Source organism: Capsicum annuum, chromosome 6 (genome assembly GCF_002878395.1).
Source record: "Capsicum annuum cultivar UCD-10X-F1 chromosome 6, UCD10Xv1.1, whole genome shotgun sequence".
NCBI classification, from domain to species: domain Eukaryota; kingdom Viridiplantae; phylum Streptophyta; class Magnoliopsida; order Solanales; family Solanaceae; genus Capsicum; species Capsicum annuum.
Window position 1 is genome coordinate 204,003,214 of NC_061116.1, and position 21,486 is coordinate 204,024,699.

At 30.8% G+C, this 21,486-nt stretch overlaps 1 protein-coding gene across 1 annotated transcript; it reads right to left on the reverse strand.

Annotated features, from left to right (window-relative positions):
• Positions 1-1,115: 1,115 nt before the first annotated feature.
• LOC107876147 (F-box/kelch-repeat protein At1g80440) lies at positions 1,116-2,780 on the reverse strand. Its single transcript, XM_016723165.2, has one exon. It carries the CDS (start codon positions 2,370-2,372, stop codon positions 1,290-1,292), a length of 1,083 nt encoding a protein of 360 aa, XP_016578651.1. The 5' UTR covers positions 2,373-2,780; the 3' UTR covers positions 1,116-1,289.
• Positions 2,781-21,486: the final 18,706 nt, after the last annotated feature.

A 21,486-nucleotide genomic window follows, 5' to 3' on the forward strand; every position in this document is an offset into this window, starting at 1 on the left:
GGAAGAAGGAATCGTCTTAGCAAGTTGATTTGCTAATTTGAGTAAAAAGTCAACTAATGTAATGAATATTAGTTAATACAAATAAATTGTTTAATTAAACAAATCCAAGCATTAGTCAGTGATATCATCGTTCCACGATAAACCATCCATTTTTCAACTTGATTAGTATTTATTTTGTGATTCTATATCTTCTTACATTATTTTCTAATGTTTTCATGGATAATTATTCAACTTTAGATTTACTACATATTAATATTATGAAATTGATTTTTGCAACGGAACGATAACTCAGCCAATATCATAGAAATTAGAAAGAACCCTGATCATAAGGATTTTTTAAAATCTTTTTACAGCCGGTGTCCTGTATTGGCTTTGATGATTTGATTGACTAGGTTGGCAAGAAAGCACTTCCTACTGGAAAATATTATATTACAACAGTTCAAACATGAGATTTTTAATTAAAAATTATGTGGTGCCCGACAAAATGTTAATTAATTTGATTCTACAAACACAAATATTTTTCTAGTAGTTCTCCATTCAATTAGTCAAAGAGTAATATAAAAGTAAATCTCTAACCATGATCGACCGGAGTTGAATGGCAATACGTAGGCAGTACTCGGTAGGTCAATACTAGGCTTTCGCGCAAGCAGTACTTTGTCACAACTTGATTCATAATACACAATTGTACATGCCAAAAATAAGAGCAATCATGCCACAAAATCTTTCTGATTTCTCACCCGGTGTCTTGATTACTGCTAGTGGGTTGGGTTCAATTGATTTGAATTCACGCATTTTATAATCGATTTTTATAGGTAGTATACCCAAGATAATTTAAAACGAGACGAAGGGAGTAGATCTCTAACCATGATTGTAGTGGGATGACAATATGCCAGTTGTAATTACATGAATTGTAGTGAGATGGTTGTGATATTTTTATCTTTAATCAAAGGTTTCGAATTCAAAAAAATCAAAAAATGAAAAAGAAAATTATGTAGGGAGTTTTGCCTCTAGAAATGAACACTACAATGTGCGAATTCAAATTTAATTAGACTTTAAATACCGAATGCAGAGGGGGAGAGTGGGGGGAGTATGCAGGTAGAAAGGCAAGGCATTACTGGCTTTTCCCCAAGTAGTACTGTGTCAAAAATTGAATCACAACACACAACTGAACATGCCAAAGATAAGAGCAATCAATACCTAGACTAGTTGAGTATCTTAGGAAAAGGAAAAAAACCACTCTCATTCTTAAACCTAAGTACAGATTTTGTTAATTATTGCCTTTCAGAACATCACATCTCCAAGCAACAACCATATTGAACATGACCACAATATTCATCAGGAGTCTCTAACTTTGTCCATTTTTTCAACTTACCATCACTCCTCACATCCAAAGCACAAAAACTATACCCTTCATCAAATTGACCATATCCAACCAATATCAACTTCCCTTGACACGCTGTCAAATACGCCACGCTGGTAATCCCATCTGGCAATCTTTCCACCATTTCCCACGTGGCATCATCCTTCACGGCCACATCACTGTCTCGGCACATGTATAATTTCCCATCATCACCTTCAATGCAAGTATGAGGAGAAATGTTGATAGCTCCCAAGAAGTCATCTTCCAGATGCCACTGCCACGTGGCGAAGTCGAACACGTCAGCATGTTTCTCAAATTGACCTTGCGTCCACGTAGGATAACCGCCGATGACGTGGAATTTGCCTTTGTGAAATACAACCTTACATTCGTCCCTCTCCATTTCCATGTCCGGAAGTGTAACCCATTCGTCTTTCACGACGTCGTATGAAATAACTGAATTCAACGCATTCTTTTCCTCGTCATGTCCACCTGCGACGAGGATCATGTTGTCAGAATCCGACGCGCACCCGAAGAACAACCTTTGCTGACCTGGCATATCCGACCCACGACGCCATGACCCGGATATGAAATTGTAAATAAACACGCAGTCCATGACCCGCCAAGTATCCGGGTCACACCCGCCAATCACTACTAAATCCGACCCGACTCCAACGACCCGGCAAAACCTCGGCAACCCATCAATCAACTCTGGTATTGGTGGTAAATCATACCAGGAGTCATTTTCCGGGTCAAATACCGAGAGACGGTAAACCTGGGTAGACGAAAGAGCAGTTTCGCCCCGAGGCTTGTTCACAGCAGCAACCATGGATTGGGCCATGACCAAAACGGGTCGGGTAAACCCGGAATTTTTTCGCCGGCGTCGAAACTCCGGCAGTGTAATCTCGTGTTTCCAATTTTTGCTTACTGAAGCTGCTTTAGAGAATTGTTCAACAGGAAGACGTATGAGACATTCAATAGCTATGTCATTAGGTAGCCCTGGGATCAGGTCCATTACTCGCTTTTTAGCTTATTTCCAAGTATCCCAACAGCGTAACGCTGATAGAAAGGAAATTCTGAGGATATTATGTGACTTATTAGTACAATAAATATTTGCTGGTATTTCAAATATTCGATTCAAGTAGACAAAAAAATGGTTGAGTAGAAAAAATTTAGTTTCTTTTTCAGCTAAATAGAAAGGGGATAAATAGCAAGTTTTGTGTAAGTTCAGGAGTTGGAGATAAGCCACGCTAATTTATGGGATGTCGGTTTTACAAAAACCATAAGCAAGGGGCCCGGTGTTTTTGTTATAAGTACTGTTTTTGCATGAATGGAAAGCAGGGGAAATTTCCGAAGTAGGCAGTGGGGGCATTGAGGAACAGAGAAAAAAAAAATGGGGACCCAATGAACTCTGCAAGTAGCACAGCTCGGTTATTACGGCTATGTAATTGGCTGGCCTTATATAGGGGGATGAAGTTCTGGTGATTGTCACGTGCCGTGACCTCATTAACCATTATATTTTTGGAAAGTTATTTTTTTCATCACAAAAATATCATGGTACAAGATCAAATGATATTTTGGCACCATTTATAATTTTTTTTTAAAGTATTTAATTTTAGATAAATAATAATTAAAAATATTATAATAGATATTTAAAATAATTTTTTTCAATAAAATAATTTTAATAGTAAAAGCTATTGATACATATCCTTTTTGATCATTTGTTTCTTAAAAATACTTCTTGAAAAAAAAATTATCCAAAAATAATCTGTTTAACAAAAGCACTTTTTAAATAAATTTGTAAAAAACAAATTATTATTTTTAATGCATAAAAAGCTATTTCATGAAAGTATTTTTCAATTAAGTAATTTTCTAACAGTAATTCCAAACGGACTTTTAAACTATTTGGACAAAAAATTAACTCCATTTTGACATACTAATAAATTGACATAAGTATAAATATTGATTAATTAAGCATGATTATGTTTGCTATTTACCCATTTTGATCTGATCCCATCTCTTATTGTTTTATCCTTGCTTGCAGCGATCGACTTATGACCATCTGACTTTAATAATAAGGCTGTAGTCGTGTTATTAATATGGATTGTAGTAGGAGTGTGCATCGGTCGATTTGATTCGGTTTTATATATTATCGATTTGATTTATTAATTTTTAATTTTTAAATATGTTAAATCAATAGCCAAATTTATAAAAAGAAATTATCAATTTTCGATTTTTAGTCCTTAACGGTTCAATTTTCGATTTAACCAATAAGAAAATACTCATAAAATAGAAATAGTAGCAACTAGCATGAAAAAAACTAAATCTTAGTTGCAAACAAAAATCTTATATGATGTGTTTTAATTTACAAGAATATTCAAACTTCAACTAAATGTTGTTAGGAGAAATTAAGAGTTTGTATAATTGAAATAGTAGGTTTGTTAATTGGTAGAAATTAAAATAAGAAAAAATCGAACCGAACCAATGACCCAATAATTTTTTTATAAAATCATTAAAAATCCGTTAACGCAATAACCCAATAATAATAAACCAATATCATTTTTATCGATTCAATTTATCGATCAATTTAATTTTTGTACACCCCTAAATTATAGTGAAATAGTTGAGATTCTTCTTCTTTCGATTAAAAATCTCAGTTTAAATTATATAACTTCTTATGTAGAGCATCACTCCTAAAAATATGTTCTAAAATGCGTGAAATTAAATTTAATAAAATTTCAATATATGTACCAATCAACCGACCATCGAGTAAAAAGAGAACTCTAGAGCCACATTAAATTGACTTTATCCTACTCCTTTTTTTTTTTTTGTTTGCACCCTTTATTTGCTATCTCCTTTTGAGTATCAAATAACTTAAGATCCATGTTAAGAAAATTTATTTTGAAAGATAAAATACTCTCAATCAAAAATGATTGGGAATAATTTACCTTGTTTGTTCTTCCAATTCCCTTTCTAGTTTTCTTACCTTTCCCCCCTTCTTCTTTTTTTGTTGCGTTAATTTGGGGCTAACTAGGCATGCTTCAGCATGCTGCTAAGCAGTTTTGAATTTCAAACTAACATAGTTTAATCATTGATTTAGCCCGTTCAATTACGGAATCAAAACGGTCATATGTTCTAGGATGATTCAACTTCAATAAGTTGAAAAAGATAAATCGAATTTATTTTGTAACTTTAGTCTACTTTATTCTGTTCCACATGATACATTATAACCTAGGCTGCTATCAGTTTTCAGCACTTCAAATGATGCTGTCATAAACATATGTTGACAAATTTATATTCTTAATTCATATCTAATGACTAAACGAATGGAAGTAGTCCTCCATAAAAATAAGATAATATACAATGAGAATATAACTTTGCTAATGACGAAATAGCTGGAAGCTATGCTAACATTTGTTTACATGGCAAAAATTAAAGTAGAGATCCATTTGAGAACTTTGGCTTTACGAAAAAATAAAATAAACTATTCACATATTATATCAAGGACGGCCCCTTCTAGGCTGCATTGTACATGAAAGTGAAAAAGTGACATCAGAATTGGAATTAGGAATGATGCGGAGATTTCGAATTTGAGTTTTGCTGTGCTTTTCTTTTAATGGATATTAATCATATAGTATATATTCAAATTAGTTGAGATTTTAAAGTAAGTATTAAATATTGAAAATAGAAATCTGCAGTGGGAATGCAAATGTGTGAAGACTGCTTAGTAATTTTACCCGCATTTGATAAACGTAGTTTAAATAACAAAGGCAGAGTGATTTAAAATTTTGTGTGTTGCATATACATACTAGAAATTCATTGTTGATTACTCTTAAACTTATTATTGGATAACACATCCTCTAGCTAACATCACTTAATCCTAATTTTAAGATTGTCTAGAAAGTTTCACAGCCATAAAATATAGTACAAAAAATCATGAAGATGACAAAGACTAAGGTGACTAAAAAGAAAAAAAAAAAAAAAGGAATACACAATCCACATATATAAACATCTATGGCTACCTGTTAAAATGTACGAACCATTTCGTCGTTACTAAATTATTCATAAAAAATTCATATTTCAAAATATCCAATATTTTATTTATTATGTCACCTTGAATTTTTTCGACGAAGATTCTAACCTTCGGATGTGTCTAGATAGATTCAAGCTCGATGAATTTAATTATTCATGAGTGTTAATATCAATAATTTAGTTTGAAAGTTGTTTAGGTGTGAATTAAGTTGTACAATATCCCTAACACAAAGTTAAGTATAAAACTTTCTTCCCGATACAGTTTCGATATGGGTTTCTATTAGGGTCAATTTCAAACGATCATATCTCATAGAATATAAGGAGTTATGGGTCCCAATACCTATCAAATTAAAGATCTCTGAGTCCTGTTTCCAACTCAATAAACCGTTCCTCAATCCGAATTCGGAGTAAAAAGTTATGGCTGTTTTACTGAGCACTGTTCGAGTTGAAACGAAATTTCGCTGTAGCGAAAATTCTGAAGGTATTTAAATCAGCTTCAGCCATATTTTAAGTCTAAAAGCCTCAAATTTCATTTCCCAACCCTAGAGAGGTGATGTTTAATGCTTAAGGTGAAATTCCTTCGTTGGGGTTAGTTTTTCCATTATTTTCTTCGTCTTTTAATCCCTTGACATCTTGAAATCCTTAAAAAGACCTTTAATAGTGGAATTCTTTTGAGGAATACTCATGGGTGTTTTAGTATGACCTAGAGTTGATCCTAATCTATAAATTAAAGATTCCTAACATGAATTTCATAAACGAGATTATGGATTTTGATGGTTAGGAACCTTGAATTCCATAAAGATGAGACCTTTAGCATAAAAACTCTATTAATGGAGATGGGTTAAGCTTGAAAGAGCTAATTAATGATTAATTGAATTTGGGGAATGATATAGACCTTGAATTAAAGGTAGAATTAGTAGGTTTGAATTCCCAAGATATTTGTTTGAAGAGTAATTATTAATTACTCTTATAATTTAATTACTCTTATAATTGCTTGATTTTTAGATGATTGATTATTCCAAGGCATAAAGAATAGGAAAGAGCATCTTTGTTGCAGTTTGTTTCTTCCAAAAGTTTAGCGTCCAGATAGGCTAGGTTTAATGAGCAGAAGATTGTGTTATTTTATATTTTCATAATTTAGAATTGATGGGAAAAAACATGTCTAGGCCTGCAGGCATGGAGTTGAGGTGGATAAAGACACGAGTACTTAACTTTAATTTCAAAACTATATTATTGATTGATTATGTGATATTTATGATATTATATGTTATGTGCCCGAAAGGAGATTGTTGTAAAAGTAGTATATGAACATGATATTTTTTTTTAGTTGTTCTAGTGATGAACATAGTTGAGTTTTAATGGTATTAGGTTGTATGTATTGTGCAATAATATGATGAGAAAAATTATGCTAAGATCGAATATTGGTGAGCATAATAATATCTAAGGGATAGATGACTTGAATTACTGTGATGATTGTATTATGTGGAAAGAGCTAAAGGATAATGATACACGTGAATGTGCTAGTTATAGGTGGTGATGTTAGAACCCAAGTTGCGGTATTTAAGAAGATAAAGATATTTTTAATAATTAATGAGTAATTAAGGCTCCAACAGTGATTTGTATGTGTAAGTATTAAATTGTGATTTATTTTATGATATTCTTGTTTTGATATTGATAAAAATACTATATCTATTGGATGCCCATGAGAGGCTAAATTGGTGATAATGATGGTTTATTGAATTGTGCCTATGAGTGGCTTGTTTGATAATGATAACTTCTTAAAGTAATGCTATGAATACTTGTTAATTGATATTCAGACATGCTTGAAATTGTTGATGCTTGGATTGTTGATGCGTGTATAAATAATTGTTGAAAATTTACTTGATGAAATTTTCTTATGACTTTTAAGTGTACTTGTAAACTTGGTACATTGTTGTATGTTGTGAGGTTGTGTAAATTTGATATTGATAATACTTGTTTATGGTTGATCGGGTACCACGCCGGTACGTGTATGTATATGTTGGATCGGGTACCACGCCGGTACGAATATGTATATGTTGGATAGGGTACCACACCGGTACGGATATGTATATGTAGGATCAGGTACCACGCCGGTCCGGATATCTATATGTTGGATCAGGTACCGCACCGATACGGTACATGAACATAGATTGTTCCCTGCAGGTCATGACTATTTGGGCAAAAATAAGTCTCATAACATGTGTATACATATTTGTGTTGAGTCTGTGGATGTGTACAGTATGGTTGATACTCTTGATGGTTATGTGGCTTGGTTGACTTGCTTTATTTATAAGTATTTTAATCTGTAATACCCCGATCATTCCTTAAGTCTAAATCTGTCTTTTTGAATGGATATGTATGACTTCCAAAGTGATTGATGTTTAAACCATGTTGTATTTCTCTAATTTCAACTTTTTGTAATGTAGAGCATTGAATAAGCTTTCCATCGATACCAATTTCATGGTGAACCGTCAGGTCCTTGGTGGACCGTCAAGTGTCCCGTCAAGCCAAGGCAGTAGCTCCCTTTTTGGGATGTCGTGTGATGGTCAAAGTGGTGGACTGTCACAAAGTTGACGGACCGTTAAGGTGTCCGTCAGATTGAGACAGAATGTCTCATTTCTGGCCCCCAAGTGACGGACGACTTGGTGGACCGTCACTTTTCTGACGGACCGTCAGGTCAACCGTCACGTCGAGGCAGAACGTTCCAGTTTTGGTGTTCGAGTGACAGACGACTTGGTGGACCGTCAGATCAACCGTTACAGGCCTCGATCAATAAATTTAAGCATTTTTCAAAAGGGCATCTTGGTCATTTTTCGCTCCTTGTGGCCTTATATATATATGTGTGTGTGTGTGTGTATGTGTGTGTGTGTGTGCAGAGAAGAAAAGATCATTTTCTCTCCATTTCTCTTCAAAATTCTTTCAAGAATTCTCTAGAAACCTAGGGTTTTTAACAAACCCAAAAATCAAATCATCTCCTAGGATTTATTCAATTTAATATTATAAAAGAGCATTTGGTTATTAGCCCGAGAATTTAGTGTGGGTTGTTTATGATTACGAGTTTGTTCCAGTGAATATGAGTAATGAAAAAAATAAGGTAAATAATGAGGAATAGTGATGTATTAGCGTTGGATTATGGTTGATGGTGTGAATTTATGAGGCTAGAGTATGTTAGTAGTGAATACAATATTGATGGAATTGGAATAGTTAGATGATGTAAGTTATATTGGTAAAGTATTAATGTTATTACAGCCTTAGTTGAATTATATTCCATTCAAGATGTCATGATTTATTTTTCTTAATTCTATTTTATGATTATGTGGACTAAAACAGTCGGCCTATGATGAATACCAGTACGTGTGGTTGTACTGTCCCTACTCATCTACATTCCTTCTCGGGGTGTAGACTGAATGCATTTTAGTTTGCAGTTACTAGATGGATGACGATATTCAACACTAACTTCTGCACTTTTATCCTGGCAGATGTTAGAGTCTTTGTATTATTATTTTATTTCACTTTATATTGTAGTAGATAGCTCTTGTATATGTCTGGTCAAGTCTTGGGAAAGAAGTTTTTGAAAAAGTTGGCTTATTAATATTTAGTTTATGTTATTAAATTTAATCCAGTATTTCCTTAAAAAAAGAAGTCTTCCACATACTTTTAGTTGGGTAGTAAGGGTTCTCCTAAATACTTAGAATAGCGTAGGTGCCCGCATGGTCCAATAGTTTGGGTCGTGACATAAAAGAAATTACCATCTTATTTTAAGAAATACACAATACACATATATGAACAATAATTAAATTATAAGATTTATTTATTTATTCATTTTAAAAAGATTTTTTTTTTTTAAGAAAATAGTTACTCACGTCTCAATTTAAGCAACACAATGCTTAAATAGTCATAATAATTAATTAGGAGTGACATAGTAAAATTACGATTGAAACAACGGAGCAGACATATCTTAAATGACTTATAATAACTAATTAGAAGTGATAAGATTTATTTATTTATTCATTTCAATTTTTTTTTTTTGTTTTTCTTTTTTCCTTTTAAAGAAAATAATTACTCAAGTCTCAATTTAAGTGACACAATGCTTAAATGGTCATACTAATTAATTAGGAGTGACATAGTAAAATCGCGATTGAAACAACGAAGTAGACATGTCTTAAATGACTTATAATAACTAATTAAAAGTGATATAACAAAATTACTATGCAAAAAATACTTATGAAAAAAAATTAAATGGGTCTCATATAAAACGTCAAATAAATTTAACATTAGGTATTATTAATTTTTTAATACTTAGATGACTTTATAATAATTTTTTAATATTAATTTTTTAGTATTTGGATGACTTATAATAATTAACTATGGGTGGTATAGTTAAATTATGGGTGAAGCATCTGAAAAATATCTATTTTATTTTTTTATTAAATATAATTAATTTTTTAATATATAAATAACTTATAATAGTTAATTAGAGATAATATAATAAAATTACGAAAAAAATAGCTAATGAAACAAATAAAAAAAATAGGCATGTTAACGGAAAGCTGTTTGTTTCTCCTCCGCGGTCCCTAAAATCTACTGGGCCATTAGTTCAAAGAACTTACCATGTTATTTTATTAAGTTTCCTAAATAGTTATCACAAAATAAGATAACTATTTCATGACATAATATGAAACTTACGGCTGGTTGTTGATGAGGCCGTAGGAGTGATTGAAGGACTTTGCAAAATTGATGAGTTAAAAAGTTAAATTTTAATAAGAGGATTTAAATATATATACATACATATAATTGGCCATATTATAATAATTTAAAGTAATTTTTTTATTCTTACATATTAGTTGCTTTGATATAGTATTTTTAAAAAACACGTAACCTTTAGCTTCACATATTAATATGATTATTAATAAAAGTAAAGATTAATTTTAGTGAATAAAATATTAGATATTTATTTGCAATACATTAAAATAGATGTTGTTGTTAAAACTTTATTTATTAATATGAAGTTTGAGTTGTTTAATTCAAAGTTGTAAAATATTTCTGATAAAAATAAGATTGGTTTTCTTTTTTTATTATTTCCTTTTTTAGATAATAATTTTAAACGTATTTCACAATCTTCATTATTATTTCAAGTGGAGTTAAAATCATAAAATTTACTATTAAAATTTTTGGATGCTTAAAATTTTAATGGGCTAAAACATATATTTTACTAATCTTGCTCTGGAGCCATGTTATGTTTGTGTGAGGGAGTATTCGTTCTAATTTTCTAATATACCCTAAATTCACTTAAGTAACCAATAACTAAAAATTAACATTGTAGAGTGGAACAGGGTAGATAGATGTATTCTCTTAAAGTTTTAACCATTCGTTGGCAGTATTATACCCCAACGAAAATGGAAAGTTAAATATTTGATCGGTCGATCAAAATAATTATATTTGTTAATTATATATAAAAATAAATATTAATTTATATCAAAATTTTATACATTATATATATTTTGACTTTTACTTTGATAAAAGACTATAGATGTTTCTTTTAGAAAAAAAAATTGCTTTTACAATTCACGTGAGCTTGTGGGTAACTAGACTGAAGCTATCAGCCTAATCAGAGCAAGCAATATCGAGCCACTTCTCATCAAGATGCAACTTGTCTGCAAATTTTTAAGGGAAAATTTGATATATATAAAAAAGTAAATAGTCTAAAAAATAATAATTAAGGTTTTATTTATCTTCAATTTATTAAAAGTACAGAAATTTATTCAAACTTTTTATCCTTCATCAAAAGATAAAAGACTGCACAATAGAAAAAAAAAACATCTTCTTATTATTTTCCTCAAATTATTATTAATTAACATTATAATTTTATAAATTAAAAAATCTCTAATTATATATATACTAGAAAAGGAAAATAATTTTTAAAAGTTTTGAGAGTTTTCAAATATTTGGTAAGAGGAGAATTCATTATCTGATCAGGATTCGGGAATGTTATGTTTGAATTGAGAAATTTTTGTTTTAACTTTTGTGATCTATTGTAAGTTTATTTCGAATCCATACATGATACATGTTATTTTATTACGGTGACAGAATTTTGATGTTTTTATTTGTTGTTTTGCCATAAATTTAATTAAATAATTGATATAATCATATATATATATATATATTTTGTAGACCTTGAAAAAAAGCTTGGAGAAATTTTTTGGAGGTTGAGGATGAGCGAATGGAGATCAGTCTATAAGTCCACTGCGTTATTCTTGTGTAAAGTATAAATTATATGTTTACTTCTTTATAAATTTTATTGTTGTTGTTCATGCAACATAATGATAAATTCAAACGATTTCGCAGAAACAACTTTAATTATCATATTCCAAAATATAATGAAAAGGTAAGTACTCCCTACGTTCAAAATTGAGATGGTACATTGATTAAGAAAAATAATTAATAACATGACTAATTTACCATAGTGCCCTATTAAATGATGTTTACATTTTAATTTGAATAAAAAGTAATTAATGCAAATGGTAAAACATGAAAAAAAAAATTGTCTCTTTTTTTATTAATGAAAAAGGACAAGTAGAATGAGAAATAAAATTAGGAAATTTGGGACGGGTAATTTGGGAGGGAGGGAGTATTAATTACTGGAGCTATATATACACACACACAAATGATTTGAACTTTTTGCTCTTCATTAAAAATCTCTACTTTAGACAAAATTATCTTTTTACTTTTATTTTATATTTAATAATTTGAAATTAACTAAAATTATAAGAAAAAGAAATAGAAATTCGAGTAACAAAAAACGCAAATCATACAAAGAAAAGGAAAAAAGAAGAAATCAAACAAGGAGAAGGAAAAAAAAAATCATACGTAAAAGGAATAAAAAGAAAACAAGAAAGGTAAACAATATAAAATTTTAGAGATTTTTCCTTATATAACCCATAAAATTGTATTTTAAAAATTAAAGACTAAAATATATGATAAAATAAACACATTTGGAGGTAATAATTAAAGAGTCTTAAAATATGTGGTAAAAAAATTAAATAAGAATTACCATAGAAGATGCTATCTAAACTTGGAAAATAATAAAAAGTTGATTAAAAAATTCATGCGTGTAATATGTTCAATTTTATTTCATCTGTAATTCTTAGTCCATTTATATCTATTAGGTGCTTTTGTTGAACATATTTTATTTTTGATTTTATGCTCTTGATTGTTTGATTTAGAATGTTTTTCCTTTCAAAAATTATATTGTAATGTTTGATTTATTTTTGCATAGATTTTATAGGTATCTTGAAGACGAATAATGATGATAATATCAACATAATTGATGAATACAATTTTAATGGTAAATTAATTTTAGATGTCTTTTTATGTTCAATCAGTGTTGTGTATAAAAAACTCTTTTGTTGCATTGAAGTTGAAAAATTAGAGGCATTTGATTAAAGGGTGAAGGTACCTCAATCATTCCACACCATCATTATTGATTTGAGACTTATGAATTTGTAAATATAATTAGGAGATGATTCCTATTGGGTTATCTAGGTAAGATACATCAACATAACATCTCTATATTTCATAAACTAAGTACAATTATAAGTATCACAGACTCTACTTGTGAAATTGTATTATATTTGTATTGTTGTTTTTTGTGATTTGATTTATTTTGATACTGAATTGTTTGTTATTTTATTTAAAATAGAAGTAGAGAATTGGAGTTGAAGTTTCTTATATCACTCAAGAGTATGCAAGTTTGCGTTTCTTTACTTTAAAGCTTTGAATTGATAAGTTAGGTTAACTTTGATGAATTTATTATTTTTTGTAAATACCTGTTTTGAATAATTGAATAATCTTGATGAGTTGAATCAATGATAAATTTTAGAGCAAAATCTTCATATAAGGAGATGTGTTATAGTCGTTTAAATAATAATAATAATAAATTTTGTTATTATGCATTAATATAAAGATGGTCATAATCTAAGTCAAGTTGGTTTCTTTCTTCAATAGTTTTTTTTTTCATTACTTTGGTCAGTTTCCTCTGTATAATATTTATAATATGTAATAGAAATAAACTTTTAAATAATTTAACACACGTACAAAGTATGCGTATTAAATTAGTACCCATATGCACGTGAACATTACTTTTTCGATTTTGTGTACGTACTTTGATGTCAACAATTTCTACTGTTCAAGAATATTAAAATAAAAAATAATACTTGTCAATTCGAATTAGGATACGTGAATTTTTAAATATCCTCTTAATATTATGTAGAATTATTTTTATACTCCTGATTAAATCATTTCGTTTTGTCAACCTGTCATGTTTAGCCCACAAGTATATGGACAACACCTGTCTATATTCAAATCAGAGAATTAATTACCTACCGAAAAATTGAAACATTATATTGTATTTTATGTAACATATGTTTAAATTTAGCCAAATAATGATATGTTGAACTTTCAAGAGTGACGTCGATAGCAACAAGAAGACTGAGCAACCAAAACATCATAATACGTTGCATATTTCTATACTATATGTACATATACTATCTAAGTAATTAGAGTAGATTGATTATATTTAATGTTTAGACATGTTTAACAATTTTGAATACAATATTATATGCTATCACATTGACGTAATTTCTTTTCTAGGGGAAAGATTTTCGATTTTTATAATGGAAGATTTTTTTTCACAACAATACACTTTCAATATCCATGTTGGAACGTGATAGATGCAAGGAGGAATTAAGAGGAGAATGACCGAAAGAGGATGATGTTTAGCATGTTTCGAAATGATTTTGCCCCACTCACTGTTGAAGGATAGCGCTGAATTGAGGTTTGATCCAAATTATATTGTGTACTACTATTCCAACATGATATGAGTTAAAATAAACTGATTTTATATTATAAATTTGTATAGCCTTTGAATTAATTATGAATCTTGAATTTAATTGTTCTATGAGCTTTAGATCTTCGAAAGTCAATTTTAAATTTAAATTAAATCGTATTATGTATGTTATTCTTTTTTAGTGGTTGAATTTTGAAGTTCTTCAATTACATTTTTTTAACGTACTTTTTATTTGTCCAACATTTTTCTTGTGTTCAATTTTTGATATTTTGAGTATTGTAGTTTAAATTGAGTAAAATATGTTTGTGGCCTTCAATCAAATCATGTATGCTTGTGACTTTGTAAAGTTTGAATCTTTATTTTATTTTGGGAAAAAATATAACTATTTTCTAACTTGTCATCACAACTTATTTTAGCATTTTCACTTGACAGACAATTATTTACTCCCTAAATAATTTTAGCGTGAATTATATTACCCCTTTAATGACTGACGTGGCAAAAAGATTAAAAAAAATAAAGCTTATTTTTTAAAAAAATGGTGCGGGTGGAATATTTTAATTATTTAAATTATATATAATAAAATAAAAATAATAAATAAAAACACCCCTACCCCCTTTTCATCTTCTTCAATACTCCCACCCCTTTCATTTTCTTCAAACCCACCCCCTTTCATCTTCTCCGACCCTCCCCCTTCCTCTCCGCCCTCCCTCTCTTCTCCTTCAAACCCCAGCTCCCTCCCTTCATCTTCTACAAACTTTCACCCCCTTCCTTCCTCTTCGAATCCTCTCATTTCTCTTTCTTTCTTTTTTTCAAATCCCTATCGTTACCTAAAGAAAAAACCTTCATGTTGCTTCAATTTTTTTTTTATTATAATTTTTAATTATTCAATTTAGAATACCATCTTTTTTCTTAAAAAAAATGCTATAAAAAGAGAAATTAAAAGTAGCGAAAATTAGTGAAGTGTTAATGAAGGTTAGAGAAAAGAGAGGTAATTAATAAAAAAATAAATAAATAATTAAAGACTAAGAAGTATTAATAGAAGTTAGAAGAAGAAATGAAGAGTGGGTGGCTGGCGGCGGGTTGAGGTGGTGGTGGTTTAATTTGAAGATTATAAAGGGATGGGTCTTCTAAAGAAGAAAAGGGGAGGAGGGGGGGGGGGGTATATTTTTTTAACTATATAAAATATATATTAGTGAAATTATTTTTTAAATAATTTTTTATATGAATCTGATGTGGCAACGATGTGACGCTGACATAGTAATGACGTGGCGCGAGTGTAATACACTCTTCATTGTGAGAATGGTATTACATTTTTGGGGTAGTATATAATTTACACGAAAGTTATTTAAGGGGTAAATAATTGCCTATAAAGTTAAAGTGGTAAAGTAAGTCATGACGACAAATTTAGGGAGAATTTTATGCTTTTTTTTTTTCCTTTTATTTTTAACTCTTCTTTGTTAGTAATGATGTAACAGTTGGTTATTATTTTATGAGAAATTATTGTTTAACTTTTACATAGAAGCTTTGCCACTTTAATATATTGATATGTTATCAAGATGTATTGATTATAGAAATAATTCATTGGTTGACCAAGTATACCATTTAAAATTGAATCTTATACGAGATAAATTTATAATTTATTTATCTTTCCTTAAATTTTAATGTCCAGTGAAATATGATTACATGAATTAGGACATATAAAATATTTGATATAAATCTTCTCTTTACACTATCATTAAATTCTTTAACTAGATATCAAATTGTCTTAATTATGACGAAAGAACAGTTTATAATTACACATAAAACTCAAGCGACGTAATTTTAAAAAATATAAATAGATTGTTTTTATAATTTTGTATTTATATCAAACATATTCTGCTAATTAATTTCACAAAAAAGAAGATAATCGACTAACTTCAATAATTAGAGGCAAAACGTGACGACTCAAAATGGTGAGGTATGGGAAAATGGACTTATTCCTTTGTTAAGCTGGCTTAAGAGGATAACATTCATCATTTCAAGACATTTCACTTTTTTCTTTAATACATATTATACGACTCAAATATATTGTTTAATGCAATAGTATTTATCCTTTTTTACAAAAAAATGGGCATCTAATGATATACACTACAATGTTTTGTTATTTCATCTACGTTTTTAATGATAAACTTGATAAATAGGTGCAAAACACATGTCCTAAACTAGTTACTTTAAAATGGTCATTAGACCATTTTCTTCCTTTTCTTTTTTTTTTTTTCAGTAGTAATTTTTAAGAATAAGTTTTTTTTTTTATTGTTGTTATTTTTTTGCTGCGTTTTTCTTTACTAAATAACATCTTTTTTTTAGTTTTCTTCAAACTTTTTTGGCACAACTTTTTCATGTATCAATATTATATAAACAATATTTAAACATGTATATATGATGTACAAATAGTTATGTAGTGTATATATAATTTGTCGAAATTGCATAAATAGTTATGTAGGGTATATGTAATGTATTGATATTGAATAAACAGTTATGTAGTATATATATAATGTATCGATATCATATACGTAATGTATAAACGTTTATTGATATTATATAGATGATGTGTAAACATGTATTATATGATGCACAAATAGTTATATAGTGTATATGTAATATATCGATATTGTATAAACATTGTATAGTCGATTTTCTCTTTGATTTGCCTGAACAATCCAAGTCCCATGCCACTCTGAGAATAACCCTTAGCCATCAAATTCAAAGAATCACACGCATTTCATCATCAAATACCTTCTTCGCACCCAACTCAACAGTCTTAATCCTTATCGCAGATAGAAAATAAGTCGGAGATGAGCTGGTTAATTAGAGTGGTGAAGATGGTGAAGCTTAGAGGTAACAAGTTTACAGAATTGGGGAGAAAATAAGATGAAGATTAAGACAAGAAATTGAAATAAATGAACTTACAGAGAAAATTTCCACCAACCTCCGGCTTCCACCACAGAAACATGAGACAATTTTGAAAACTACCCACTTTCAAAATTTATTTTGAGGGTTAGATACCAATTTTTTTTTTTTTGATTTATTTTTTAGAGTTAGGATATGAAAAGGACAAAAATGAGTCAGGGTCGTGAGATCATGGACTTCTTTAATATTTTTAAAACTTTAAAAAAAATATAATTTTTTATAAAATACAACATGTCCCTTTTATTAATTTTTCAAATATTCATTAAAATCATTTAATATTTTCAACTACATTTCTCTCACAAAATCCTCCTCCCGATTGTAGTTTTGATATTTTTAAATTTTTTTTTTTGCACGATTCTTAATTCCTCAGGCAAAATTTTTCAGTTTCTCTTGGTCAGGTAAGTTTAATATTCTTCCCCGATCAGTTTTAGATTCATTTTAGTAATTTTTTTGATGATTTTTTTCGTTGGGGATCTTCGATTTTGAAGAAATTGCACTGTTCTTCGTTGAATTAGTCAAAATTTGAGTGTTTTCAATTAATATTGTTGACTCCGCATATTTAATCGTGTTTTGCTTTGGATAATGAGTAGAAAATTTTCAATTTTTTACACTTATATTGTCTATTGATTTTGAATTTCTTGTACTGAATTGGACCATAGTGTTCTTGTTGTTGTGCATTGCACTGCCAATATAAGGTGAAGTTGAAACTTGATTTGCATATTAGATGTAAGGCGTTTTCTCATTTTTCTTAATAGATCAGTGGTCGATAGATCGACCACTACAAATTTATTTTTGTTGTATTTTTTCGTTTTTATTAATAGACAAGTGGTCGATAAATCGACCACTTCAGATTCATTTTTTGCTGTAGATCATAAATGGTGAGAAGAGTTCATAGAGCAGTTAAAAGGCCTGCTTCCACTACTTCTAGCAGTAGGAAGCAAAAAGCTGAAGAAATTTTGAAAACTTCCAAGAGAAAAAAATTCGTAGTCGATGAATCAGAGTCGGAAATCGAATAAAAAATCCTTGTCGATATTTCTGAATACGACGAAAGTAGTGCACACGAGAGTGACGATGCTGAGGATAGTGAAGGTAGAAGCGAGGGGGAAAGCGAAGAAGAAAGTGAAAGTGATAGCGGGAAAGGTGAGAATAGAAGAGATAGCGGAGACGGGGAGGAGGATCCCCTATCCTTGCCAATTTGTGCAAGAGATATCTCCGTTGAGTCGTACGGCCTAACAACTTAGATGGATGATCTAGGTTCTTTTCCTGCAAAGATTTTTGTAAGAGCAAGAATGACGGTGTATCGAGAGTTTAGACAAATTCTTGTTGAACAAAAGTTGTATTCTGATTTTAAGAAGACATGTTTAGGACACTTGAGGCATATCCCAGAACATTTTTAGTTTAATGGACAGATGGTCCATTATATGTTGCTGCGACGTATAAAAAATCAGAAAAAAATACATGAAATTTGGTTCTGTATGAACGGTAAGCCAACTTGTTTCGGCTTAAAGGAATTTACTTTGATTACGGGGCTGAATTGTTCAGCATATCCCCGTGAATAAAAAATGAACAAAGTCCGCCAAAATGGAGAAAGATTTCATTTTAAGGTGACGAAGAACAAGAGCGTTACTGCTGCAAAGTTGATTAGCCTGATGAAAGTTAATAGGCTGAATAATCAACAAAAGTTGAAGTGTGCTTTGGTTTGGTTCGTGCACGCGATGCTGCTGGCAAAGGACCCGTCAAAGAAGGTGGATTCAAACCACATCAAGATGGCGACTGAGTTAGAATTCTTCGGGGGTATCCATGGGGAAAAGAGTCCTTTGGGCTGACCTTGAGCTATCTGACAAAGAAGACTGCTCTGACCAAGCAGAACTAAGCTTTTGTCAAGAGGAATAATGCATTGTACATGTTATATGGCTTTCCCTGGGCGTTTCTGGTACTTTCAATCTACCATCTTATTGATTTATTATAGACTCCTACATATTTATGCAATAATACATAGACACCGTAGATTTTCTTCTTCTTCTATTGATTGCAGGTTTGGATATATGAGTACTTTCCTCATCTGGGAAGGCACGCCGATAAGTCGTTGGATTCTCCTTTGCCCATTTCTCGTCTTCTTAGACGGCACACATCGAAGTGCGACAACATAATAGAAGGTGGCCCGTTTAAGTACAAAGGAAACAACACAAAGGTAAAATTATTCTTATTGTGATAGATATGATGATAATATTATTATATTAGTGAACACCCCGCACCTTTGGGCTAGAATTTAGACCATTATTCCAATTCGTATAGACCCGAATCAAATGATTCCTTGATAATATATGTGTGATGATCAATTCTATAGTGTGAGAATACCTTTGAATATGAATTGAGGTCACAAAAATTCCCTAACTCAAAGACGAGTTGAAATCTTTTGTATCGATCAAGTTTTAGTGGACGTTTCAACTTGGGTCAGCTTACATCTACAATTACTCCTAGAATATGAAGAGTTAGAGGGCCTACTATATATCAAATAAAAGGTCTTTGAGTTTTCTTTCCAACGCCTCCAACCGTTTGTTAATTTGGTTTTGGAGTCAAAAGTTATAAGTGTTTGAATAAGACACTGTCCAGGCTTGGCGATGGCTTATGCGCCACAAACTTTAATGTTTGCCATAGGTTGTGCGACGCAAACCTTAAGGTTTCCATGGGGTTTGCTCCACAAACCCTATGTTTTATGGTGTAGGAGCTCCATTTTGAGTTATTTCAAGGGCAAACAAGTCTTTTTACATTCCTAAACCATCCCTAAACATCTATGGACGAAATTAGGGCCATTATTAACGTTTTAACTCTCTTAAATTCCTAGTTCATCTTTCTAAAACACAAGAGGAGAAAAACAACTAGAGTTTGCTCTTCCAAGTTTAAAGGTTTGATCTTTTCACGAATTCTTCGTCAATTAAGGTACGTGGGACTATCCTAAACCTCATGGGCATCAATTTACAGTTTTTAAACTTGATTTAACAAGTATATATGTATACATACGAAATTGGTTTCAAGATCTTAATGAATATGTATGGGAAATCATATGATTTAATGAAGTATTGTAGAAATTTTAAATTTGTGTTTAAAACTCGAATTAATTTCGTGTGATCATGTGATAATAGAATTGTAAAATTAAATGAGAGCATGAGATCTGAAATTCCCTCTTTTAATATGAAAATCCCTCGAGTTTTACATGTTGTAAATTGATTTTGAGAATTGCTAAAGGCTGGGGTCTGTTGACGAATTGATATGTACAATTGTACTGTTTTATGAGAAAATGAGAGGTTGTTTTTACTTGTTTTGTACATGGTCATGTTTTCCAATGAGAATGGCTTAAAACTTGATAAGAAAGGTGACCACCGTAGATAAAGTGTTGAAGAGGGAAGTGCATGATTTTCAACTGTTTTGAAATATGAACTTTGTTCAAATGGTAGATCTTTTGGATAGTCAATAAACATCTTTTGAAATTAAAAAAGGCAGTAAATATGTTGTGACATGACTTGCAAGTCTGGGTATGATGATACCGTATTTTGATGTGCCCAAAAATATTGAGAAAGAAATAACTTTTCAAAGAAGATATTGTTTAAAGAATCTAAAACTGGGCTTAAGAGAGTTAGATGGTTACCCGAAGAAGGCACGAGTCAAACAACTCATTGCCCAAAACTGTGATTTGCAGACATAGATTTATGATACCCGAAAGGGAAATTGTACGCTGGCAACGGCCCTGTGGCGTAGTAGATAAGTAGATACTCCAACCCTTGCAGAAAACTTAGGTTGGGGGCTTGGCCACCGAGTCAAGGGCATATTCCATATAGCCCGTGGAATTGTAGATTTGTAGGGTGTACCATCTAGCTCGGAAGTAAGATAAAGAGTAGAGTCATGATTTGCAAAATGTATTTTGAAAGATTCAGTTTATGCCCATGTGTTTTCAACTGTTTCAAGATGATATATGATTTATGAAATGCTCTCACCCATGTCTTATAAAAATACATATTTTGTTTTTGGACTGTTCTTCGTACCAGTACATATGTATTGACCCCCCTATATTTTAGGATCTGAGACAAAATTTTGGGGTCCCGCTAAGTCGTAGATTGATTGGTCTGAGATTGGAAATTGGTGAACCTCCCTTATTCCGGAAGGCCTAATGTATAAGTCATTGTTATTTTATTTTGATTTATGGTCTGACTGGGGGCCTTGTCCCAATCTTCAGACAGAGGTTATTTTTAGTTAGTAGAGATTTCGCAGACTAGTGTTAGATGTT

Coding starts and splice junctions, on each gene's coding strand:
- LOC107876147 (XM_016723165.2), bottom strand. CDS start 2,372: ATGGACCTGATCCCAGGGCTACCTAATGACATAGCTATTGAATGTCTC.